This window comes from Drosophila albomicans, chromosome 2R (genome assembly GCF_009650485.2).
Source record: "Drosophila albomicans strain 15112-1751.03 chromosome 2R, ASM965048v2, whole genome shotgun sequence".
In the NCBI taxonomy this organism is placed as follows: domain Eukaryota; kingdom Metazoa; phylum Arthropoda; class Insecta; order Diptera; family Drosophilidae; genus Drosophila; species Drosophila albomicans.
In genome coordinates, this window is record NC_047631.2 from 13816262 (window position 1) to 13843595 (window position 27334).

The 27334-nt window shown below is 37.9% G+C and overlaps 4 protein-coding genes and 1 long non-coding RNA gene across 5 annotated transcripts; 4 read left to right on the forward strand and 1 right to left on the reverse strand.

Moving 5' to 3' along the window:
• Positions 1 to 7132: 7132 nt before the first annotated feature.
• Positions 7133 to 7833, forward strand: LOC117574089 (C-type lectin 37Db-like). The gene is made up of 2 exons (XM_034257725.2): positions 7133 to 7235; positions 7300 to 7833. The coding sequence occupies exons 1-2, from the start codon at positions 7145 to 7147 to the stop codon at positions 7734 to 7736; spliced, it is 528 nt and encodes a 175-aa protein (XP_034113616.2). The 5' UTR covers positions 7133 to 7144; the 3' UTR covers positions 7737 to 7833.
• A 1714-nt stretch (positions 7834 to 9547) lies between these two features.
• On the forward strand, positions 9548 to 10254 carry LOC117574087 (C-type lectin 37Db-like). The gene is made up of 2 exons (XM_034257723.2): positions 9548 to 9664; positions 9720 to 10254. The coding sequence occupies exons 1-2, from the start codon at positions 9574 to 9576 to the stop codon at positions 10154 to 10156; spliced, it is 528 nt and encodes a 175-aa protein (XP_034113614.1). The 5' UTR covers positions 9548 to 9573; the 3' UTR covers positions 10157 to 10254.
• Positions 10255 to 11269: 1015 nt separating this feature from the next.
• On the forward strand, positions 11270 to 11943 carry LOC117574091 (uncharacterized). Its single transcript, XR_007955496.1, has 2 exons — positions 11270 to 11370; positions 11433 to 11943. It is a non-coding gene; the product is annotated as an uncharacterized LOC117574091 (long non-coding RNA).
• A 4432-nt stretch (positions 11944 to 16375) lies between these two features.
• LOC117574086 (phosphatidylinositide phosphatase SAC2) lies at positions 16376 to 24520 on the reverse strand. The gene is given in 13 exon segments (XM_034257721.2): positions 16376 to 17153; positions 17224 to 17374; positions 17750 to 18832; positions 18886 to 19119; positions 19385 to 19600; positions 20776 to 20846; positions 20909 to 21236; positions 21294 to 21659; positions 21717 to 21838; positions 21900 to 22314; positions 22378 to 22606; positions 24326 to 24389; positions 24391 to 24520. Coding segments are annotated over 13 exon segments (3441 nt in total). The 5' UTR covers positions 24424 to 24520; the 3' UTR covers positions 16376 to 17024.
• Positions 24521 to 25082: 562 nt separating this feature from the next.
• LOC117575718 (serine protease HTRA2, mitochondrial) lies at positions 25083 to 26834 on the forward strand. The gene is made up of 2 exons (XM_034260056.2): positions 25083 to 26261; positions 26320 to 26834. The coding sequence occupies exons 1-2, from the start codon at positions 25162 to 25164 to the stop codon at positions 26483 to 26485; spliced, it is 1266 nt and encodes a 421-aa protein (XP_034115947.1). The 5' UTR covers positions 25083 to 25161; the 3' UTR covers positions 26486 to 26834.
• The last annotated feature ends 500 nt before the right edge of the window (positions 26835 to 27334 follow it).

A 27334-nucleotide genomic window follows, 5' to 3' on the forward strand; every position in this document is an offset into this window, starting at 1 on the left:
GCTTAAACTCATTAATTTAAACGAGATTTGACGTGCGCTTTGATAAAGCCGCAATTTATATTCGCTGCCCCTTGCAAAAGGTGGAAGCGGGAGAGCTAGAAGTGGTAACAAGAGCTAAAGGAAGCAGGGAAACTGTGGCAGCAACTGAGACTGGGTGGAGATGTGGGCCATAGACACACAACCTGCAATTGCCTCGTTTAGTTGGAAAACAATGGCGGGCTTAGAGTGCTATGATGTACAAAATATGACAATATGGAGTGTAAAATAACACACTGCGAGAAAACATTTTTAAAATTGTTGTTAAAGTATCTTAAGCATTAATCGTATTTTCTCTAATGCAAAAATATTTATAGAAGAATAATCCAATTAATAAATATTTTCTTTATAACTAGTTTACCCAGGAAGTTAGAAACCTAAATACATTTAAATGACTAAATTCAGCTTTATTTGGATATTTAAAATAAACCGAGGGATCGTCTGTTCTTCGAATCGCAGTGTATCTGAACTAAAAGGATAGGGAGAAATAAATTAATTATTGAATTTTATAATAGTATATCTTCTCATAGAGACATAGATTAAAAATGCTTATCCTTACTCCTATAATTAAATATATAATATATAAAAAATAAAAATAATATAAAAATTATATAAAAAGAATTCATATTAATGTCATATAATATAGTTGATGAATAAATTTAAAACCATTCAAGGATTTTCTTTTAAGTCTCAGTGCAGAATAATTGGAAGAATTTAAAAAATAAGTTTTGTAGAATATAAAAATGTGATATAGTTAAGTGCGATATTGATTCAAGAGTACTATCCCTTATTCATTAATGAATCGAATTATAAATATTTTACTTAAAAATGGAATATAAGTAAATTCATATTTGTGCAACTGCGGTCAACTATTTAAAATATATTCTTCAAATCTCATTCACTGACCGAATATACAAATTTTATTAAAAATATACCAATATTAAATTTTAAAAGATTAAGTCATCTAATTAAGTCATAAGTTCATATTAATGTCTTAAATCCATCTGAACTATTTAAAATTATCAGGAGTTATACTGAAATCTTTAATAAGGTTTTTCTTTTCTCCAAATCACAGTGTATTTATATGTAGTACAAAGATAGAAAAAAAATCATCTCTCTTGCCCGTTACAAAAGGCCAAGTTAGCAGCTATATGGGACAGCCATTTCGGTGTCGCCACAAACTGCGGCGCACTGACTCTATTTGCAAAAGCAATTAATTTTTTTCGGTTAGAGTCCGCCCAATGGCACATAAATTTCAACAAGAAGTTGTGGTGTCACCGCATCTGAATCTGAATCTGGTAATCGAGTCTGGGTCTGGCTTTACAGCTGCCGCAATTGGCCAAGTCGAAAAGCAAGCAGCAATTTCACGTGCATTTAAATGGTGGGCGAGACGAGTAGCGAGGGGCGAGGGGAGAGAGGCGACCCAAGAGCGTAACTAGATTTCAGTGTCCAGAACTAAATAAATATTTACGCGCATGTGGCTCAGAATGCAAAATAGAGACACCAACAACAACAACAACAACAACAACAACGGCAGCAATCAGTCAGCAACAACAACAACAATGAGAACAACACGAACAACGATTGACAACAAGAAAGAAAGAAGAAAAAAAATTGTCAATTTCCAAAGCAAACAAGCCGAATCCAAAGCAATCAGTGCGAATCGGTTAAAGTGAAAATCAATTTGTCAAATCGAACAATTGAATTGGGCACGAAAGGATTACAAACATACATATGCAAGTATGTGAGAGAGAGAGAATGAGAGCAAAAGAGTGAGAGCTCCTTCTTCGAGTGCCTTTATATATAAATCAAAATATTTCACAACTGTGCGTAAACAAATTTGTTTCGAGTGTTTGTTTCTCCAAAAAGGGTTATTCACTCTCTCTCTCTCTCTCTCTCTCTCTCTCTCTCAACTCTCTGGACGAACTTTACAATTCGTTGCATTTTGCAATTTGTTGCGGCAATTAGAATTGTGAAGATTTTGTGAAAAATTTGAATTCTGCCAGATCATTTAATTTTGAAATAATTGAACACAACGACAAACTCATGCCACTTCTGGGGTGTGGAAATTTTTAAATTATTGCCCTGCATTGCCAACGGGCAAACACGTCATTTATTGCCTGAACAATCCCAATACCTAAACTCAACCCTGACACGATCCGTTGCGATGCGATGCGATGCGATCTGAGCTGCGAATTTAAATAATCTTTTGTTGTTGCCCTGCAGCGAGAATGATAAATTATTAAATTAGCTGTGGCGGCAGTTTTGCATGTTCTTCAATTCAATTCGGGTGGTGGCCAGGACGAAAGGAGAAAAAGGGGGAGAAACGAAAGAGCTCTGATTTGTGCTGGCTTTTGTTCTGCATTTGCCTGCAATTGCGAAGAGTCCTTTTCAGTCGCTTTCTGTCGGGTTAGTCAAAATTGAATTGTCTGGGGACAAGTTTTGTAATAGAGTAAAAGGCAGACGCCGTTAAGGACATTTGCCAGGCTCATTTTGTTTTAAATTGCCGGGCTGGTTGTTGCTAATTTGCCCCTTACATTAGGCAAAGGATACACTTAGCTGCATGCCGAACAACTTTCGGCTACATTTTGTTTGCATACACTGCGGCAAATGGGGAGGCGATAGCATATATAATTTACTACAATTTATATGAAGAGTTTTCTCCAGCTAGCTTTTCGCTCAGTGTATGCTCACTTGAAAAGGTCTTCGTCGGCACACTTGTGCCCATTTACAATGCAAGCAGGACAATTTACAATGTGTTTTTGTTCATTATAGAACTATTCCAGTTGACCTCCATGGTCCGCCCAAAAAACAGCCCAAGGCAAAATCAAACGCACTCAAAACTCGCCTGTCGCCTCCGGCAGCTAACAAGGGTAACAACATGGACCCCCGGCTGAGGGGTGCGGGCTGAGAGGATGCTGCGGCTGCTGTTTTGTCGCATTTCGAACCTTTTCTGTTTTTCTGTTTTTTTTTGTCGGGTTTGGTTTTGTAGCCCGCGGTGGTAGCTAATGAATAGTTGTAGTCGGCATACGGAAGTAAAACGGGAACACTCAAAACACATTTATTGTGAATTACGTTGTTTGTTTGAGTGTCGACTTGATGCACTTTAATTGATGTCAATATGCAGAGATTTTTATGTACAAGCTGAGAGGAGGAGGGAGGGAATTTTGTAGATCTCATTTTGGTTGTTTACAAATATTTGCGTTTTTATCTCCGAGCGATAAGGACACATGGCGCAATTGTGTTGAAGTTGTCGAGGAGTCAGCTCAAGTTTGTTGTCGAGGAAGGAACAGAAGTGAGGGGGGGGGCGAAGTTGAGCCAAATATGCAAAGTATTTGCGCATATTAAAAACTAATTTCAAAAGTCAACATGCCAATAAAAACAACAAAGTCTTCTCTCAGACTGCCAGTCAGTCATTCATTCATTCACTCAGCCAGTTATTGAGGGGGTGGCTTGGCAGGTACTCAAGATGCCGGCTAAAAACACACCCCTTTTTTTGATGGCTGCCGGCGGGGGCGGGGGCGACGGCGCCCGCAAATTAAGCAAAAGGCACTCAATCTGAAGATTGCGGGAACAGCAACCAGCAAGTAAATGAACATAATTTAGAAAATATGTTCCAACGGTTAATATTTAAGCGTATTTAAGGGTTGCTTCGCCCTCCAGGGCAGCCAACCAAAATGCGGGCGTTCGCAGTATTTCTTCTTGTTGGGGGGAGTTTGGAGAGTTGGACGCTGCACAAACAAAAGCCAAAAGTTATACCGAAAATGATATTTTTCATTATTAAACACAATAATGTGGTTATTATTTTTATGATTGCGGTTGCTCAACACACACACCCAAAGCGAGAGGGAGAGAGAGAGTCGCACCCTCGCAGTGAGACGGCGAATTCCCGAAGGATAAAGCTGAGCATTCAGAGCTGCATTCATTCGGTTAGTTTGTTTATGTTGGGCTTGCGGTCTTTGGGGATTTGGGCACGCTTAATTTTAAGTGCCCGTCCAAATGGCACAGCACAAAAAACAAAAAAAAAAACGAAAGCAAAGCGCAGCTTGTAATGAAATATTATGGTTTTTGACCAGGACTCGTTTCTCTCTCTCACTCTCTCACTCGCTGTTTGCCGTGCGGACAAGCGAACAAAGGAAAACATTTGTGCCAAATGGCTTTCTGGTAATTAAAGAGCGACTCTCTGAGATGCTGCACAGGAATCGAGCTATTTTAAGAAGGTACAAATCAGAGCACGCTTCCCAAAAATGAAAACATGATCTACTGCAGCCGCCACTGCTCAACAGACTTAAGTTGCACTTCTCACGCGCAACGCGGGCAGCAACTAACGCCTCTAATAAGGCAATTAATCAAGATAATTACCAGCGATTAATCATATGCGGCGTATGATATATTGAGACACAAACTGTTGACAGTTTAGGGCGTTTTTTAAGAAACTTACTGCAAACCAAAAAAAAAAAAAAAAAAACTATGCGTAAATTACAAATGAGTGGAAATAAATCAATATGCATCAGCATCGACATCAGGGAATGGGCATATCCTGCGATGCTGTTGTGCAATGAACTGTGTGAGTCTGCTCCCTTTTTTAAAAAATCAAATCTATCAATCCCTTGGAAATGTCAAAGCCACAAAGCGAAACAGCTAACAAAGTTGTGTAAATCCTTTTCCATTCGTGTTGCTCGACTTGTTTAAAAATTGAAGAATCTATTTTGAAGGTTGCACGGCATCCTTTCAATGGGTTGTCATATGCTTAGCATCTCATTGACCCGTGGCATTCACAGCAGCACAAAAGTGAAAGGCAAAGACACGAATGGAGAGGGAGCTACTGTTAGGTGTCAGCTAATCAGTTTAAAATGCTGTCTTTGCCACCGGAATGGAGGTCCATGTGTTTGTCTGTTTTGTGCGTTGGGTTGCGGCACATTTTAATTTGTAATACGAGTCGAAATTGGGTGTAACTTTAGACACGCTGTCATGGATTTTAGGTGTGGATTACACGAAACTAACTGCCAGCGGGATGATGTGATGTTGGAGTTTTCGGCTTCGGATTGGGTGTTAGGTGTTAGATGTTAGATGTTGAATGTTGCATGTTGAAACTGCGACAGTTCCTAAAAATAAAGGCACAAAACCGCAGACACACATGTGTTAAAGTGTGACTAAAGCTGAGGGTGCAAAACCTTTCCAAGTTCCAAGTAAGTGAATCTAGAGACAACTAAAAAGATTACCCTGCTTTAGTACTTACAAAGCAGCAATCGATACTAAACTAATCAAAATTAATAAATTCACGCGAATGAATTAAAAAGGTTGCGGTTGACTTGAATAATTCAAATAGCTAATGAACAACTACGAAAATCGAACGTACACAGCTGTGAAATACCCTATAAATTGATGTTTGAAAACATACAGTTTTCGAAAACGCATTAAGCTCATACTTTAGAATCCAAAAAACCAAACAAAGTGTTTGACCCTTGCTCAATTCGAGGTTTAAATGCAAATATTTTAATGTCGATTAGTGAATTTTATGAATAAAATTACTTCGTCAACATGTGAAATACCTCCGGGGACATTTGCTATCTGTCGATCGTCAATTAAAGAACGTTCTACAATGAAATACATTTTGTGTTTTCTCTTCGCCATCTTAATTTGCTGCGTTTTCGCAAATACTGAATCGTCAATTACCCCACGCTAAAATGAACTCTATTTGGTAAATGTATTCGCCATCTTGATGCTGCGTTTTAGCAAATACTGATGTTTACGCCACGCTGAAGCCAACTTATGTTATATCATATTAATGAAATGAATTAAACTATTGAAACCCTTTTTCAATAATCTAGTCTCCTGTGTCGACACTAAACAGTACTCAAAAGTTGGTAATAAGTATTACTTTATTGGAGACACCAAAGTCACTTGGTTTGAAGCCGCACACTTGTGTCGTCGCTTTGGCGGAGATTTGGCATTATTTGAATCAGCCGAAGAAATGACCAGGATTTCAGAATATCTGAAGAATAAGGGATACGATGGCAACGCTTGGTTTTGGATATCAGGAAACGATCTCGTCGCCAATCATCAATTCATCTCGCTGACAAGTGGATTACCATTGCCATTCACCTTATGGTCAGCTGGACAACCAGATTTTCCTGGCCAGGAGCACTGTGTGCACATCTGGCTGAGAGATGGAACCTTCCGCATGAACAACTGGGTCTGCACCCAGAAAGCGTTTTATATGTGCCAAATACAGGAAAGTCCGCGCTGTCGAGTTGTATATTAAATAAATATTAAATAGGCAGTTGTCTAATCTTGATTAAAGTAATTTGATTTGATCGTTGTTCTAAACGAAGGTTGATTTAAGAAATTCCAGTTTCTTCTATCTTTTTATTTCACTATAATCATTTGTTTTCTCTTTTCCTTTACTATCAATTATTTGGAAAGCAATTGAAGAGTTTCGAGCAAAGGTGTAGTTACTCTATTTAAATAACTAATCAACCGAGTATTATTAAATGTACAAGCATATTCTTTAAACATCTAGTATTCATAAGTAATCACATTATCATATTTGCAAACTTGCTTACTAGAAAGTGCAAATAATCAAAGGTTTTCTTCATTCTGAAGATTATATGTACATCCCATGCAACAAATTATTTTGTAGATCTATATTATTTTAAAATTTAAATTTGACAAAATTGTAAAATCGAAATATTTTTGAATGCCATCAGTTTGTCTTCTATTTAATAGCTTTAAAGCATTCAAAAATATAATAAGTGTACATTTGGAATTCCCTGAGAAAGTGTATGTAAACACGAAATTATTAATTTAATGGATACCGATCAACTAAAACATATTTAAATTTTATTTTATTTAAATGAGCAAGCTTAATTATAGGCTAGCTAAGCTTTCTCGTGGTCACGTGCAGACACTTAATTCTAAACGTGCGAAAAATTTCTTAATTATATATTTGAGAAAGAGAGACTGATAATGCCTAATGCAAGTCATTAGGTGAAGAAAATAAACATTTGTTTTTTCTTGGTTCAACATTCACATTATGCCAAATCCTGGGTATATAAAGTCAGTTGCGCCAGGTTGATGTTAGTCGTCGAACGATCTTCACTTCAGAATGGTTTATTATCAGCTAATAGTATTCTTACTTTGCGTGAGCCTTGCCTTGGCATACAACTTTAACTATCCCAACGGATTAACAACTCAAGGTAATTTGAGGAGCTAATACAGATTTATTAATAATAATAATTATATAATAATAATAATTTACAGTCACTTGTGACAAGGGCAAAACTCATTTATATAGCCGAATCGGAGAGAAATATTACTTTTTAGGAAAAACCAAAGTCACTTGGTTTGAAGCAGCTCATATATGTCGACAATATGGCGGCGACTTGGCGGATATCGAATCAGCCGAAGAAATGGATGCTATTTCTACTTATCTCAAAAAAGAACACGATCAGAATGATTGGTTTTGGATAGCGGGAAATGATCTTGTTACTGTTCATAAGTTTGCCTCATTAACAACTGGACTGCCTTTGACTTTCACATCTTGGTCACCTGGACAGCCAGACTATCCTGGCTTGGAGCAATGCATGCACCTGTGGCTCATCGGTGGAGTCTTCAGTATGAACAACTGGTTCTGCACTCAAAGGGCTTTTTATCTTTGTCAGAGACAGAACTATACTCGGTGCTGGGATGGTTGTTAAGTGTCTCAAAACTCTTCATACTTATTACTCACACGATGTTTAATTTTAAATACAGAGTAATTCTAACATTATGAATGTGCACTTTTAAAAATTTAATTTGATAATTAAACTTTGCAACGAATAATAAATAATAAAATTAATAAATAAATACTTAAACAAACAAGCTTATCTTGAGCTTTTGAGTTAAACTATTTAGTCTGTCTATCACAAACACTTCCAACCTGAACATCGAAAAAATTCGAAAAGAAACCGTAATTTCTAAGAGTAATTTTTAAGCTTGAATCGCAAATAACTACATTACTTATTACTTCAAAACACTTGGTAGCGATCGAATAAAAATCATAGAAATTAAAAAAAAAAAACTTTTGTATGGTAAAAAAAACGAATACTGCAATCTAGTCTTAGTTGCTTTGGCTGACAATCGGGAATATTTTTAACTCTATTGCATATTTTGAATGGATTACAATGTGTAGTAGGTACTTAAAAGTTTAAATGCAAATGTGAATTTGTGGATTTTATGAATAAACTTACCTCATCACTCGGGACATTTGCTAGCTGTTGTTTGTCAATTAAATAACGTTCTTCAATGTTATATTTTTAATTTGTTCATCTGCTGCGCCTTGACAAATTATTTAGATGGAAAATGCATGGACATAGTACATAGTATCGTATCAATATCAGCACATCTGGCTGAAAGATGAAACTTGCCGCATGAACAACTTTGAAAGCGTTTGCCAAATACAGGAAAGTCCGCGCTGTGAAGTAGTGTATTAAAAAAAATGAAATATCTTTAATGGACTTTCAATTTAAGAATATTTGTTAATAATTGCTCAAAATATTTGAGCTCACTTAATTTATCTCTCTTACTTGTTTGTTTATCAACAGTGATTTACGATTTTATTTTTGTCAAATATCAATTCCTCAAAATGGTTTTTGATTGATCAGCTGTCATAGACAAATATTAATTTAAAAACTTTTAATATATTTATCGCCTTGTTTCTTTATCATAACCTGTTTTATCTACTTTATTCTTGATTATCATTATCTGTCTTCTAGAGAGCAATTTAAGACTCTTAAACAAATACTCCATTTGAATTACTAATCAACCAAGACTTTCTTTGCGTACTTATTTGTTAAAACATCTAGTATACATGCATTTGCATATTTGCTGATAAGCCGGCTTATTCACAAGTCCAAATAAGCAAATCTTTGAACGTATATACGAATACTCTGAAGATCGTATACCCTATATAATAATAATTATTATGTAGATCTATATTAGTTTAAAAATGTTACTTTAAAATCAAATTTTTAATTTCACTCTTAAGCTCAAATTTTAACTTTAAGCTTAAATTTTATTGAGCGAAATTGTGAATTTAAAATGATTTACATTTATTAACTTTAAACAGTTTTAAATAAATAAATAAATAAATCGGAGATAGCGCGTAAAATCAAGCAAAAAATATTAAATATGTATTTGTATGATCGTATCATTATTTAAATCAATTATAAGCTTATAACTTTTACATTATATTCATTAGTTTACGACCTATGACAATTAAAGTAAAGTTATGCATTTAAAAAATCCCCTTGAATATAAGCTAGGTTAGCTATCTGCTAGCTCAAAAATAAATTTCACTCGTTGCTAAAACGTGCAAATAATAACTTATAGTGCTTCTTCGAAAGAGAGACTGATAATGCATACTGTATGTTAATTAGATGAGGCAAATAAATATTAGTTTATTCTTGGGTCAACATGCCAAGCATGCCAAATCCGAGGTATATAAAGACAGCTGTGCTTTGCTGTTTTTAGTCGTTGATCAATCTGCGCTTCAGAATGAGTTGTTCTCAGTTTGCAGTATTCTTACTCTGCTTGAGTCTTGCCCTGGCATATAACTTTAATTATCCCAATGGACCAACAACTCAAGGTAATTTATGTAACTGATAGAGTTAAATAAATAATCTGGATATCCAATTTCACAGTCACTTGCGACAAGGGCGAATCTCAATTGTATAGCCGAATCGGAGAGAAATATTACTTCTTGGGAAAAACTAAAATCACTTGGTTCGAAGCAGCTCATATATGTCGACAATATGGCGGGGACTTGGCCGATATTGAATCAGCCGAAGAAATGGATGCAATTTCTACTTATCTCAAAAAAGAACATAATGAGAATGATTGGTTTTGGATAGCGGGAAATGATCTTGTCACTGTCCACAAGTTTGCCTCATTAGCAACTGGATTGCCTCTAACTTTCACATCTTGGTCAGTTGGACAACCAGACTTTCCAGGCACAGAGCAATGCATGCACTTGTGGCTCAGGGATGGCGCCTTCCGAATGAACAACTGGGTCTGCACTCAAAAGGCTTATTATCTTTGTCAGAGACAGAACTATACTCGCTGCTGGGATGGCTGTTAAGTGTTTGAATACTCTTAATACTCAATACTCATAACGAAATCGAGACTCGTTCGTTAAAAATGAAAACGCATTTCTACAAATACTTTTAATGATTAAAATTATAAGACTTGGTTTGTCATTTTAAACTTATTTGCAAGCCTTTTCCCTTTGTAAATTAAAATAGTTATTAAAAGCTTTTCGATATAAATGTGTACTCAATGTATAGCAGAATAAATTAATAAATCTTGTATATTTAAATTCAAGTTCATCTTAAGCTTATTTGTTGAAATATCTACTATAAATGTGTTTGCGAATTAGTAAAACAAACATCTGTAATTGAAATAAATAATACTATACATATATTTTATATACAGAGAGACAAAATGGCTTTCTATAATCTAGATTGAAATTCTTAAAAATACTACTTAAGATAATAAATAATTCAAACTTATTTCAAAAATTTTATCGAAAAAATTATTCTAATATTACAATACAAAATTTATGTTATAACATACTCTGGTCAATATAATCTAATCTAATCTAATTTTGATGAGCACTTTCTTCAACTTTGCATTCTTTAATATTTTATGAAGAATATTGAAAATGAACCAAAACTCAAGAAAATATGCGAACAACTTTTTATTATTGTATTTAGATTTTACCAGAGATAGATAATAACATTGTTTTTCTTTTTCATTTAATTGAATTCTTAATGTCTAAAGCTTTCCAGGTAATTTTGGTATATTTTAAAAATTTTTTAACATTTTGAGTGCCCTTCTAAACCAATAATAAAGAGGTAATTAAAAAATCATGCGTAGTTTACAAAATAATTAATGTGACAAAGTTGATTTATTTATTTATTTTAGATAGCAAAGCTTTTATATTGTGCTATCTGCTTTCTTATATAAAATGTACTTCAATTAGTAATTTAATTATTCTTGAGAACCACTTCATTAAAACAAGTGTAGCACTATTCTCTTGAGTTGATTAATTTCGCATTGAATGAGTGTTTGAAGTAGAAAGGGTCAATAGAACAATCATCACGTGTACGATTATCTATGAGTACTAATTGTCAATAGCCACAAGTATATAATGCCAGACAGACCAGAGAGATGCATAGTCGTTTTCCAAGAACAGTTTCAAAATGATGTTTTCTCGCATTGTAATATTTTCACTTTCCTTGTGCCTTACACTGGCTTACAATTTGAACTCTCCTAGTGGAGCAACAACTCAAGGTAAATATTAATAAGTGAAAAGCTAAGATTTAAAATAATTTACGAGTTTCCATTTGAAACAGTTACTTGTGGCAATGGACAGTCCCAAGAATACATTCGGATTGGAGAGAAATACTACTTCCTAGGTGAAACAAGTGTCAATTGGTATGAAGCAGCTCACATTTGTCGACGACTTGGTGGAAACTTGGCACTTATCGAAACAGCCGAGGAATGGCAAAATATTTCGGATTACTTAACACTAAATCGATTCAAATGATTTTTTTTGGATCTCTGGCGACGATTTTGTTAATGTTTTTGATTATGTCTCATTAACAAACGGTTTGTCATTGAATTTTACTGCTTGGTCCTCTGGAGAACCAAACAATCCTGGAATCGAGCACTGTATCCATTTGTGGAATAAAGAAGGAGGCTTTACCATGAACAACTGGGTCTGTACTAACCTGGCTCGTTACATTTGCCAGAGAGAGGATTATACTCGCTGCTGGGATGGCTACTAAGAAAATTAATAATAACATGTATAAAATATAGAAATTATCAAAATATTAATACTAATAAAGAACCATTTTAAACTAGACATTGCAATTAATTGCTTCATTATTAAAAATAAATGTAAGTTAGATTGAACATTTGATTTATAAGTCAAATATTAAAACTAATAATTGTAACTGTGGCATAAAAAACGAATCACAATAGTTGAAGAGTAGTATAAAGTGTTCGTAATCTATCGATTATGTTTTCAAGCATCTAACTGTTCTAATGACAAACCCAATTTGCCCACGTCGAGACAATAAATCACTGGCAAAATGACGCTGTCAAATGCAGAGTGACAGAAAGGAATAAACCAAAACAATGCCAACCAAAAAAAAAAAAACGAAGAAACAGCCAAAATAAAAACAATGACACAAAACAATTTGGCAAGAACAGCAGCAACCCCAAGCCACTGACTGACCAGCATGTCACAGCGACCACGTAATATAATCGAACCCCAAAACACCTCACATACACATTCCCAGGACGAGAAAAGAGAAGGAGTGGGAGAAAGTGGATGAGAGACACTTCCTTCGAGCAACAACACATCGTTGATAAAGGTGTGGAAACGTGCGATTTTGTAATTGATACTAAAAAGCCCTTAATTGGCACCTTAACGCTGCTGATGCTCTGACAAATTTCCCCAAAGGACCTCAGCTGCAAAGGGAGCTGGTGACATGCGTCGTGCGTGGGCTCAACTGGCCAGAGGAGGAGCTCTGGGGTTCATGTTCGTATTCGGATTCAGATTCAGATTCGGGTTTGACTTGTCCGCATGGTAATCCGATACGTTTAGGTAATAGACACGAGACCGTGGCGAAAGTAATGGCAAAATTCTGTGCCATATAATGCCATAGAATCATCATTAGCATGATGTGACCATGACCATGTGATTGGGTAAGGGATTGAGAGTGGGATTGTAAGAGTGACTGTGACTGTGAATGCGAATGTGATTCTATCAAAGTCCAAAAGCAGTCACTTAGCGAACCAAAAACAAATGGCACTAATCCATAATTGTCTGCCCAGGCGCTGCTTGGCTGTTGGTCAAGTGGGACTTGAGCCAATAAATCTCATCAAACTAATTCGATACGTGTGGGCCATGTGTGTATGAGTGTGTGTGTGTGTAGTTTACTGGACTGCAGGAGACTGCGAGTCACCCTTGCGGTTTTTGCCACACTGCTTTGCTGCTGCTTGTTTGCCAGCCTGTTGTCATTTGTTAACATTTCATTACATTTATTTCACTCCTCGCTCCGACTGGACACAATTGCAAAGTGGATGAATGGATTTGCCATCGACGTTGTCGTTTGATGATGTCTCAAGTATGTATGTGTCGATGTGTATGTGTGAATCAATCCATCCTCCCCTCCCTCCCTACACAACTGTATCCTTGTACATATTTATTTGCGCTCAAACCAATTTGTTTTATAATTGAATTTGAAATTGAAGATGACATTCGGTTTCCGATTGTTTGGCGTGTGGTGCAATAGCCACAGGCCAATGGGCAACTGAGGCATCCACATCCAGCGCTGATCTGACCTCAGCTGTCTATGTGTTTGGCTAATGGTATGCACATATTGTCTGTCTCTTGACCATAAATTCAATTATGTATAAAATTTCACAACATTTTTGGCTCACTTTTGCCCAAAAACGCAATTTTCTATTTAATTTGCTTTCAAGTGTCAATCTGGTTGCCTGTGGCCATAAAATCCTCTGCTCGTATATCACGCACAAACACACACACATGTCTATATTCTGCACTTTGACCTTTAAGGTTAGCTGGCATAGCAAATATTGTTTGGCCTAACGCTCTATAGCTTTCATTCCATTTATGCATCATTTGAGTTTAAGGTTTTTGCGATTGATTTCATTCACATTGTGCGATTGCTCGCATTTTATAGTTTCACGCAAATGCATTTAATCATTTATCGAGCTAAGCGACAAAGTCAATTCATATGGAAAACTACAAATAAAAGGGGAGAGATATTATCACTAGCACATTAAAGCAGATTGAATGAGGAGAGGAAATGGAAGGAGGTGTGAGGGAGAATATCTTTATTGTAGATAGCAGAATCTGCTAAGCAGATTTTTAAAATCTTTTCCATAAATTGACTTTTTCTTCAGATCAATTGAATTGATAAAATTAAGTATTTTATCTACACACTTTATATAAATAAATATGTACATATATTTATTTTACTCAATATATTCACCAATCATAAATATTGTAGGAAAAATGTTTCTTTTAAATTATGAATTTTATTATAATTATTATTATACATAATAAAATATGAATAGTTATTGTACTTCAAGTTTCGACTCAAATATATTCAGTAAACATACAACTTTTATAATAAATAAAACTAAATAAATTAACAACAAAATGAAAGATGTTTTTTAGTCATAAAGAAAATTGTATACAAAGACGAAAAGGATTTTATTGTATTTAGCATATTCCCAAAGAATTTAGAATGCATATTTGTTATGTTTAGCAACTAAAAAAAAATTGAAAATATGCTAGTCATAAATACGGATTTTATGCATTACATTTTATGATAGTAAATAACCAAATATATTTATAGTATTTCAAATATTTAAAATATTTTCAGAATAAAATTTCATAAAATTATAAGCTAAATGAAAATCATTAAATTTTAAAAAAGAAATTTATAGTATTTTTTTAAAATGTAATTCAAACATTTGTAGAAAAATGATCCCTTTTGATAAAGGTTGATAAATTATGCTATTAATGTAATATCCCCAGTAGCAACTACTGCAATTTTATCGTTCATCAGGCTCAAATGTAAATTAAAAGTCAATCAGAGTAAATGTACTCAATGGCCAACGACAAACGGGGACAACGGGAGAAGAGGCTTTCACTCGATGGGCAAATGTTTAGTAGTCATAAAATTAGCATACATGCCATAAAGCAAATTCGATTCCTATCAAAGAGAGAGAGATGCAATCCAGTGTGCTACATAATAGAGGCACTCAGCTGTGCGTCAAGCACTTAACCCGCTTTTAGCAATAAAATTAACTTTTCTATAGACCCCGATTCAGTTTTTCGGGGCAAAATGGGGAAACCAACACGTACAAGTCGAACGTATAGGAAATTAATGGTTTAAGGCAAAAGTGTTTAACGAAAGTGGCAGGCGGGTGCCAAGGCGAGGACGATGACGAGGACAACCCAGAGGAGGAGGAGACGAAGGAGGAGCAGGAGAGCAGAACACATAGTACAGAGGATAGATGGAAGGCAGTAAATTCTTCGACTATCTGTGTATTTCACTTTATTGGCGCATAAAAGCCAAAAAATACTGAAGGCACGACAAGCCAGTCAGCCCTGTCAACCCAGAAGCTGAGAGCTGAGCACAGAGAGAAACACTGCAAAACTGGAACTGGGAACTGTGATACTGTGCTTCGGCATTGGGTTCAATTTGAAAGAGAAGCTGTGCTTAAGAAGGCGTGTAATTGAAACATTCAAAAGACAATTTCCAAGTCTTAGCACAGACACACTTAATGGACGCAAAAGACATGGACAAAGTTAAGAAGTGAAATGCGAAAGAAAAATGGCAAAGTAAAGCAGACGACGTCGATGGCGATGTCGAGGGTAAAGACAAGGATGTGGGGGGAGGCAACTGCATTCGAGGCGGGCCAGGATGCGTGGCAATCAAGCGTGACTGGGGGTCAAATGGGTTGGCATGAAAAATCTATACTTATTTATGCCCAGTTGGTTGTTGGGTTGCTGCTGCTGGCCAAGGTAGACAATGCGGCGTGTGCGTTAATTAAACAAACATTCCGAAAAGATTGATGGCACTTTGATTGAAAAACAATTGATGCAACTGTGTGGCAACATTAGCATGATATTGGCCAACACACAACACACAACAAAAAGAAAGAAATCAAGGAGACACAACAGTTGTGGGCTGTTATCAGCTGGCGGACGAAAAGTTCAATATGGGTTCGCTTCGTTATCGCTGGTCCTCGCAATGGCCGGGCCAAAGTTCGCATAAATAAAACTCCAATATCAATACAGACAGAGAGACAGAGTCAAGCAGCAGAAGTGGCACACACTTATGTACACATACATAAGCTGATGATTGGCAGCGTTATTTCGTCCGGTCCGGATTCGTGGTGTTTTAATGGATTTTTGATTTGCTGGCCAACTTTGAGGGTGACTTTCTCCCGGTTCGCTGCAATTCCTATTTTTTTGTTTCCTCTTTTATCACTTATGTAAACAAGGGCCATCAAGCAGTGGGACAACACTTGCGACTGACACGTTTCGCAACGGAAGTCAAAAAGAACTCATAAAGTAAGAAAAACTCTATTGCATATTTTAAGCTGTTTAACACATACATGAGTATATTTCTAAGTAATCGGTGGCACATATATGTACATATAGTATTACTACATCATATTACATCTACAGAAAACATGACTACGGTTAGTAAAATACTTCTTTGCATATGGATTCAATCAATGCTCATCTACTACTCATCATCACATCGCGCTACAATAATGTGTGTGTTTAACGTTTATGTCTTTTCACAAATATTATTGTTTGGTGTTCTCCTTAATCTAAGACTGGGAACTCGGCTCTAAATCGTATTCGTTTCTCTGTCCGCAGTGTGTGTATATAGCTAGCCAAAAAATTGTGTTTCGTGTAGAAAAAATGTAGCTAAGGCCAAGTCTTTTGTTTGTCTTGCTTGTCTTTTGGTTTGTTCAGTGTTATAATGTTACAAATCCGATGTACGTATGTTTTTTTTTTGTATATATATAACTTCATAAGCATTGTATTAATTTCGCTTTAATTGAATAATAATTAATATTCGTTGAATCTACATAATTTAAGCAATTTCTCTTTGGTGATTAATTGTGTAAAGCATTTCAAACTTGCCGGAAGTATAGCGTATATTCTCTTCACGCACAAATCAATCTTTCAACGGACTACAGTAAAATCCTAGTAACAATCACAAACATTGCAAAATATCGCGTGCAAGTACGTTCGAGTATCATAAATATAATAAATATATAAGTTTCCCTAAAGATGGAAGTGCTACGTAAAACACCTAGAATTAACTTTGCTGCGCTTAAGCTTGTATAATAAATAAAGAATAAATATGTTTATCACTGTATTAGAGCGCAATCAGCTTGGACTTGCACTGCTCCGCTGTCCACATCTCTTGCAACAGATCACGATTGCCGGGACCACGCTCTGTAGGAGAATTATCCGCCGAAGTATTTGTGGGAGAAAGCACGCCAGACTGTAAACAATCAAAAAAAAAGGAATTAATTATTAATGTAATTTAATATAGTACAGTTTAGCTTACTCACCTTGGTGGCAATTTTGCGTGGATCCAGATTAAGGCCTATATTTTGCATGCCTTTGGCCAGCTTGGAGAGCGGACTGGTCAGATGCTTTAGCTTGTTAGCCTCAAAGTTAGCCGGCTGACCCAATGGCAAACTAAATTCCTTGGCAGCAACGCTAAAATATGCAAATGACAAAATCATGGGAAGAAAAACGCGATATAGCTTTTCGTTTATTGGTTTATTCTTTGAGCATTTGGTATATAATAAAAGCACTTTGATTGTTTGTGGGGAACAGGCACAAGGATTTCAATTTCACTAGTTTTCTGTACAATTATAACACATGCTTTAAAATAATACACATAATTCTTAAATACTAGAAAAGTACGTATAATACTTTCAAGAACACATAATAATTCAAATACACAAATAATTGGTAAGCATTAGCATAAATACTCTCGACTAATACCGAACTTAAAACCACAACAAAAGGGTACAGAAAAAAAGACACAAACTACAACTTAATATTTACATTTATGTATAGAATACAGACCTTGACAGTGGCTTCACTAACTCTTCATCCACATCCACCTCTCTTGCCTCCTGCGCTTCAATATAAATTTGCGGATTTGGCGTAATTGGACGCACCGGCGGAGCGTTCTCTAGCAGACCATTGGGCAAGCCAACGTTATCTGTCACAGTTGTGATGGATATGGTGAGCACATCCTCAGATGTTTTTCCCATGCTATCCTTTTGCTCCAATTGCTGCATGCTATTCGATGATTTCGGCTCCTTTTGGCTGCCCATTACGATGCCCACCGAGGGCAGAAAGGCATTCTCATTGTAGTTGGGTTTATCCATGGCAATCTCAACATCCGAGTCGACATCGGGTTCGTACAAGCTATTGTCATGTTCTTCGGTATCGGTGCTGCTGGTGCTATTCGAGGAGCGTTTCTTGCCGCCTACAGTAAAGACAGCCTTCTCGGCCTCTTGGCCCACATCTACAGCAGTTCCTTCGCCGTGTCGCATTACTTGAGGATTAATTGTGGCGGCAAGATTGCTAGGCTGGGCAGCACTTTGCGGTTTCTTAAAGGTATTTCCTAGTTTCGAAAATTGACCGGCTACATTCGATAGCGCCTTGGAACTAAATTGCACCAGCTGAGATTCGGAGAGATTGCGTGGCATTCCCTTGGGCACATCCAGTAGAGGCAGCTTGCTCTTGCGCCTCTGCAAGACGCCGCCAGTTACAAACTGTACATTTTTATTGCCTGCATTTTCGAGCGCAATTCGAAACATTTCCACTATAGCTGTCAGAGATTCGGCAAGTTCCTCCTGAGTTTTTATAGCATAGGCAGCGTTGTTGAAGAAGCGCAAATTGGCCGAGCGAAACATGTGGAAGTATCCATCTTGATCATCGACACAGTAATTCAAGCGCAAACAGAGATGAGCTGGTGCTGATCCTTGAAAGATTTTCGTTTGTTGATGCATGCCCAGCTCAATGAGACGCATCTGCGATAGGGGAACCTTCTCAAAGCGCACAATCTTATCGAGATGCGAATCGTATTCGGCCACAATATAGCACTCATCTGTTAGCAGCAACACAGAGTCCACTTCGGTTTCATTGGCATCACCAGAGCTAAGGTAGAAATGATTAGTATAAGCAAATCAAAGGATAACTTATATATTTACCTAGGATCCGCATCGATAAGGCCCCAAGCGCCTACGGGATATTGCTCGGAGCTTAACAACAACCGGCGACAATCCTCGACCAACATCTTGGCTTGTTCAGCGCTTTCGCCATCATTTTCATCAGGCACCGCTTGGCCACCCAAGGCACTGAGCGACTCTGAGGACACTTGATTACCCAGCATTAAATCTATGGTGGCCTGTCGATATGAATCCTTGAATCGGGCCAGATAGTAGCTTTAACAAAAGCAATTAATAACAACACATGCTTTAATTGAGCTTTAAAAATAAAATTTAATTGAAAAACAAGCAAGTGCCCATGAAGTACAATACACTATGATACAATAGATATCAAATGGAAGGATACGAATAATACACAATTTACAAATCAAAATTCAAATAAATCGTAAGAATCGGAGCAACTAATAAAGTCAAGATATCGAATATATTATGATGGTCATCAATCTGATCTTCTGGAAGGTTGTCAGTCCTAATTGCGCACCTGTTCGATACAAGCGATTCGATCAACTTGAGCTCAGGTCCCAGGACGCCTGCGCTGTAATAGCCTCGCAAAGGTGCACGGGATTCGGGTAAAAGTATGTGCACAATGGTCTCTAGGATTGGATCGTCTTGCAGCTCAGACGCCTGCCTCAGTTCGCCTTGCATCAGATCGATAATACACTGACGGTATGTATCGGCAAACTTTTGTATGAAATAGCTATGAAGAAGTGGGCAAGGCATTAGCTTATATTCAGACAGCGAGATAGAGAGAGAGCAAAGAAAGCGTTGGGGTTGAACGTGGGTGGTCTGGCATACCCTTCACCCAAGTGCAGAGCATGTCGTATAAAGTTTAATCTCTATGATCGTTGGGTGAAGCGTACAACTGAATAGATACAATCAAGTTAGACAAGTAAGAAAGTTACAGTTGAGTGTGCTCGACTGTGAGATACCCGCTACCCATTTTGAATAAAAGCAAAATATTGCGGTATTTTTTCAAAATATACCAAAAATGCAAAAATACTAAAAATATACCAAATGGTATTTTTGTTATATCGATATAGTACCACATTCAAAATATACCATAGACGGCATAATATACCAGATTGTCCGCCAAAGCAACTAAGACCCCTAGTAAGTAGGCGTTTTTGCTCATACAAAAGTATTTTTTTAATAACTTCCACAATTTTTATCTGATCGCAACCAAATTTTCAGGAATCATAACTACTATAGTAGTTATTATATATACCAAAATTCGCAACTCTAGCTTTAAAATTACGCTTGTTATTCGATTTTTTTGATTTGCGGGGGCGGAAGTGGGCGTGGCAAAACTTTGAAACAAACTTGATCTGCGTGCAAACATAACAAATGCTGTCGAAAAAAAATTATAGCTCTATCTCTTATAGTCTCTGAGATCTAGGTGTTCATACGGACGGACGGACAGACACACAGACACACAGACACACAGACGGACAGACGGACATGGCTATATCGTCTCGGCTGTTGACGCTGATCAAGAATATATATACTTTATAGGGTCGGAGATGCCTCCTTCTACCTGTTACATACATTTCCTGCCGGCACAAAGTTATAATACCCTTCTACCCTATGGGTAGCGGGTATAAAAACTGGAACAAGCATGCAGTGTTAGTAAAGTGTGTAAACAACGCTCGAATGTTCTTCACCAAATTTGATAGTTAACAAAACGGAAAACAACTTGAAAAGTTGATTGATTACGGTGCGATAGGCTGACTACTGTATTTAGCATGTGGAACCCAAGGAATATTTCATTCGTTAATCAATAGCAAATGAGGGTAATTAGATAACGAAATTAGGTGTAAGCAAATAAATAAGTAATTCATTCATTTGTACTACAATATGCAAGGAAATACCAACCGATTTGCCGAGTTCATTCCGTCTTTCATCATTCCACTAATCTTACGCTCGCCCGTTCGCGTGTAATCACCCTGCAAATAATCAAATACATCACTGTCATGCAGTTACTCGGCATATTTACTCATATACTCACCTTTAGTGCATTGGTACCCGCATACTGTCTGCTGATAATGTCTCCATTATTTGCCCACAGCGCCATAAATGGTGATTTCAGTTGTTCTGGTATTGGCGAGTAAGGTGGGGATAGTCCCAACTTAACCAGCTGTGACTCCAGCACAGCTTTTCCCAAAGCCGTTTGCACTACATTGGTGCGATCCAGGCAATCCATGCAGTTGACACGAAATACTGATATCTGATTGCAGATCATGCCGCGCTGATCTCGCCAATGAAAGCCCATGGCGCCTGCCTCTGGTGCAACTGCATCAATCAAGGCCGAGACGTTCTCAAAGCGCATGCCGCGGCTATGAATAAAATAAACTTTAGTATAAATAGTTGCAGAATAATAAAATAGTGCTCACCAATAGTCGTGGAAATCAAATGTGACATAGATTAAGAGTTCGTTGTCGTATTTTATCACATGCTTTGCATAAGCGTCTCCAATCAGCTTCTCTTTGCCACTCTGCTCCACAAGATTAACGATGCACACGCGCTTATAGATGGACAGCTCTTTGGTGAAGTGCAGATCAAAAGCATGCTGTGTTTCAGCTACATCGCGATCAAGACGCGGCGGGGGACGATACTTGTAACCGGGTTGACTCCAGTAAATGGGCACCGAGCCACGCACCTGCGTAAAGGACAGTTGATGATGGCGAAAGGAGAGTATCTGCTCCGTCTCCACATAGTTGGCACAATTGCCTTTATCATCTACGCCACGCCGCTTATATCTGCAATTTAGAAACTTTATTAAATAGGTGCTTACATGAATTAGTAAGAGAACTTACCGTGTTCCCGCACGATGACGCGAACGCCGCGAGACTAAAGCCAAGGTGAAGCAATCGTTGCCAATAACACACGCTTCCACTTGTACAAAGCCTTGAATAATGGGCAATATCCATGTTTTATCCTGCAAGACATTTCATTTATAAAATTCTTTCTATTCTCTAAGAACCTAGGACACTGCTTACATTCATCTTTAGTATGTCGCTAATCATGTGCATGTTCCAGAAGAATCTCTCATCAGGCTGTGGCTGCCTATCGTCTGCGTTCACTTCATGACGCTGCAGATTGTTGGTAATATCGCAATCGAAGCTGAAGTAGAAGCTATCCGTATCATCGAATATCTTGTGCAACTCCTCGGTTATGCGTCGTTCAATGTGCTTTGGCTCTTTTATGCCCACCGAACTCTTCACTTGCTTGGTGGCCAAATTGGCCGCCTGCTGTGTGGTGTTCTTGATCGTATTGCCAGCACTCTTGACAGCTCCCCAAGTTTTGTTCATGCCCTCAAAGAGTTTCGTGCTCTTTGAGCCAGGTGCAGCAGCTGCTGTTCTGCCATTATTGTTGTTAGATGAGGCGCTGTGCGTCGGCGTGCTGCTATTGCTTCTGCAAAAGTTTAACGATATTAATAGAAGAACTTTGGTTACCAAACTTGCCGCTCAAACTCACTTGGTATGCTTGGTGCAGTTGGGCAGCTCAGTGTCCGGCTCATCAGCACTGAGCACGCAAATGGATTTGATTTTATACACCAAGTGCGGCGGATAAAGTACGCCCACAGCTGTTGCCTCCTTAATGACCACCAAATGTGGCTCATAAACGTTGGGCAGCGAGATGACACCCACAATGCCATGCGTGACACCAATACATTCAATGTCTTCCACCGAGCTGAGATCCCATGCTGCAAAGAAAGTGATGTGAAAGAGAATAAGTATAATATGCATGCAGAGCAATCAAGTAGCGTGTCCTTGAGGGTCATTAAAGGAGGCAATTGCCATCAAGAGTAGCAATTGTTGATTATTGCTTTTGCTTTTATTACCGCCTAATGATAAAATGTGGCGTCTAATGGCAGCTGGTCATTATATTGACATTTGATTAACTATGCAACGTTGCCGCCACGCTCATATTGCGCATACGCCCCCTGAACAATCAGCGGTACTAACTAGACAACAATTACAATAAAAGCACGCAACGCTCAAGTGTAAATAAGAGTTATTGCTTAGGCAAATGGGTAGTGATTGAAAATTTACATATATGCAGAGTAAAGTAAGAATAAAATATAAAGGTTTCAATGTAGAGCAACCTGACTAACGAAAGTATGATGATGGTGATTACGATGAATAATCAACTGGGATTAAGAGCAATGAGTGGATTATATATATCATTCAGCGGATTATATTGTATTTATACTGGCGATGAATAATCTGCAACCCCCTACTTTCAATTTCAATCTCCCTCCTTTGAACGTGAGCTAAAAACAGAAGTGTGACGAATGTGTGGCAAATTGCACTTTACTCTCCTTGCATCCTTGCAGCGAGGGACACTCATTGAGACGCTGTGACCTCGAGGCGACTAAATTTAGCGTAGTATACATATTTAGCAAGATTGTAGTTCTACAGTAGTCAGAGCACAGCAATTTCCTGGTAATCTTATCAACTGAAATAAATTTATCTCGTTTATACTGACTCAATTCGCAAACTAAACAGCGAAAGCGAACGGAATACAAATAGAGATATCTTTTATAGCCATAAATTTAATGAACAATTTCTGCTTGGATGACAGACTGAAAAATAGAAAGTCGAAAAAACAAAGTTGACATCAAAAGTTTAGATGACCTTCAACGAGATTTATGATTGAGAAAAGCACTTAACAAGAGCAGGTCCTTTGTTTGCATGACTCATACGTAAAGTGGACTTTAGCCAAGGATATGTGAAAGCTAAAATGATTGGACACTTGCGTGCCAATGAAATGACTGCCACTGTAATAATGACTGCACAATTAACAAGCAATTACTTCCAGTTGGAAGCAAAATTCAGTCAGTAGTGAGAGAAGCGCATGTTAACTTAAAAGGACATGCTTCCTAATTGATGGCCAGGCTATTTTTATGGCAACTATAAATAATGTTGTCGTTAAACACGCGTCGAGGGAATGCTGACAGAAGCTGATAGCTACAATTACAATAGACGGCAAACTGCGTCAATGCGATAATAAACGCGCAAAAAGCGAGACAGAGACGCCCACAACGAAGACGAGCACACAGTAGAATGGGAAAAGAGCAAACTCATGTTTAAAATTGAAGAACATACAGAAGCTGGACCGCACAGCACAGCCTTGACATTCAAGCTATAACTAGCACACAAATACACACAAGCAACTCTCACACCTATTTACAAGTGTTTAAGTGTAGTTCAACAGACCGCTGGGCGTCTATTCGCCTCGTTTTCAAGAGCAGAAACGTGAGCGAACTGCTGATAAGGCTAAATGAGACTCGGCAACAACAACAGCAATCACGTGCAAAACAGACGACAATAACAAAGCAGGCAGCAGCAGCTGCATTCATTAAACAAACACACATACACGCACACAAATGATTCATCTTCGTTTCATTGTTTTTCTTTACCTGGCTTTATTGTGAATTCCGATGTTTTGCGATTCCACCAGAGACTCTTATCGCGTTTCACAAAAAATGTAATGTGTATCCGTTTGGAAAACCTCCATAGTGCTTTCGTTTTCCTTTACTATATTATTTGCGACATTTCACAACTATTATTTTATTATGTTGAGTAATTTAACAACCAATTAATTCATGGTTATTTCCACAATAACCATGAATTTCAATCGATGCATCGATGTTTTAAATTTATTTAAGACATCGATTTATTTTTATATTAAACATCGATTTTTGGCTGGCAATTAACAATATAAATTATTCATTTATAATTGAATGAACAGCTCTTTTAGATAAATTCAGACTTTTGTTTGTTACAAACAGAGCTTTCTTAAAGCTGTTTTATTTGACGGGATGTGACCACAAGCAACATTTCTTAAACAAACTTATTATAGCTGATAGAAAATACCAAATTTCCTACACGTCGATAACGGGTCCAATGCTGTGATGTTGCACAATCGATGAACACACCATTTTTGAAACATCGAATTTATTTTATCAAGCGACGACGTATTTTTGCAGAATAGTCATATAAATTTATTTTTATAAATAATTGATAATTAATTAAATTGTAATAGGAGAATTTAAAAAAATCAAAATAAGACCAACACTGCATACCAAAATATACTGCTGAACGCCAATCTGTTATCGATAAGTGACAATTCTGAGATATTGTAACAAACAGCCTGCTACATGTATCTGTCAGCTGTGCTCAAAAATGACAGCAAGCTGAGCACAAATTGAATAACAATAACAACAATATTTCCACACATTTATCACACAAATTAATGGCGTTGCGCAGCATTAATAAGTTGGAGTTGTTTTTAAAGCGTTGCAGTGTCCCCACGTTGTACCATTGCACTTGCCGCACTGTTCATAGCCTAAACAATAGTACAAACAACGATGACAACAACCACAACAAAAACGGCAACAACAACAACAATGGTTTTGGTGGCAACTTCAGTTGGCGCGGCGCTTTTCGATTCTTTGTTCCTTTCTCGCTTGGAGCGCTGGCCAGCACCATAGTGACAAATCGCGAGGAGCTAACACCAACAATCTCGGCACGCTCCTTAAGCGGACGCCGGCGTGAGTTCAATTTCATTGCGGACGTTGTTGCCGGCTGCGCCGACTCTGTCGTCTACATTGAGATTAAGGATACCCGGCATTTTGATTATTTTAGCGGTCAGCCCATCACTGCCTCCAATGGCTCTGGGTTTGTGATTGAGCAAAACGGTCTCATACTGACCAATGCCCATGTGGTCATCAACAAGCCCAACACTATGGTCCAGGTGCGTCTCTCCGATGGTCGCACCTTCCCCGCCACCATTGAGGATGTGGATCAGACCTCCGATCTGGCAACATTGCGTATTCAAGTCACCAATCTGCCGGTTATGAAGCTGGGCAAGAGCAGCACCTTACGCTCCGGAGAGTGGGTCGTTGCCCTGGGCAGCCCCTTGGCGTTGAGCAACACAGTCACAGCTGGCGTAATCAGCTCCACGCAACGTGCCTCCCAGGAGCTGGGACTGCGCAATCGCGACATCAATTACCTGCAAACGGATGCGGCCATCACGTTTGGCAACTCTGGTGGGCCGTTGGTGAATCTCGATGGCGAGGCTATCGGTGTCAACTCGATGAAAGTCACTGCCGGCATTAGCTTCGCCATACCCATTGACTATGTGAAGGTGTTCCTAGAACGGGCAGCGGAACGTCGCAAGAAGGGATCGGCCTACAAAACGGGGTATCCGGTAAAGCGTTACATGGGCATAACGATGCTCACACTGACGCCTGATATACTTTTTGAGCTGAAGTCGCGCAGTCAAAATATGCCCAACAATCTGACGCATGGCGTGCTGGTTTGGAAGGTTATTGTGGGCTCCCCAGCACATAGGTAACATAGAGCATCTCTTCTAGTAATGCATACCTTAATATTCCTCTTTCTTTTCCAGTGGTGGACTGCAGCCGGGTGACATTGTAACCCACATCAACAGCAAGGAGATCAAGAATTCCTCGGATGTTTACGATGCTTTGGCGGATGCCAAGAAGGAACTGGATATGGTCATACTGCGAGGTGTGAAGCAGTTGAAGGTTACCATCACACCGGAGGATCCTTGATTTCTTGTAACACTCTCATTGTTGGTTAAATGCTCTTTTTGCACAATCTGTATAATGTGTTATGATTTGCAATATAAAATGGGAATTGCCACCAAAGACAATGCTGCCGCTAATTTGCTCGTTGACACATAGCTGTCAGCATTTGTCAGACATGCTGCGCGCCATCTTGGCTAATATTTTAAATTTCGGAAACAAAATTAGCAGTCTCAGAAATCTCTCGACAATGATTAAAATATTTGCACATTTTCTATTTAAGCATGAAAATATCAATTAATTCCAGACACTTAGTATTAATGTTGTTAAAACAAAGTTTGTGGTATAAAACAATTACATATTTTTTTCTATCGAATTTGCGTAGATTTTTTGTAGTTAAGCAGACTGAGTGACATCTCTTTTGCATCATTTACAGTGTTGTGTGTTCGATTTCTCTTTCGTGCTTGGAGATTCCATACAAGCTGTCTGCCTGTTTGTCCAATCGAACAACGACAAAAATGTATTTACGCTAATTGAAATATCTTGCGTTGCGATCAATCGATGCCATATTTTTTTTTGTTTTTTGTAGGCCAAAACCTCGAGCCGATCAACAACAACAAGAGGAGCAACAAAGTAAAGCGTCAGCGTCGAAAACCGAAATGCAAATTTCAATAAATTTATGCAACTGCGTTCGCTTTTTGTGGGTGACATGGAAGACGACGACGACAACAACGACGATGATGATGATGTTGTTGCTGTTGTTGCTGTTTTCTGTCGTTGCGTGAAAAGTGAAATTCTTGTGATTATTAATTTTATTTTCGCTTTTGGCCAATAAGTGCCTGACTGCTTTGCCTGCTACGCTTTTTCAGCCTTTGC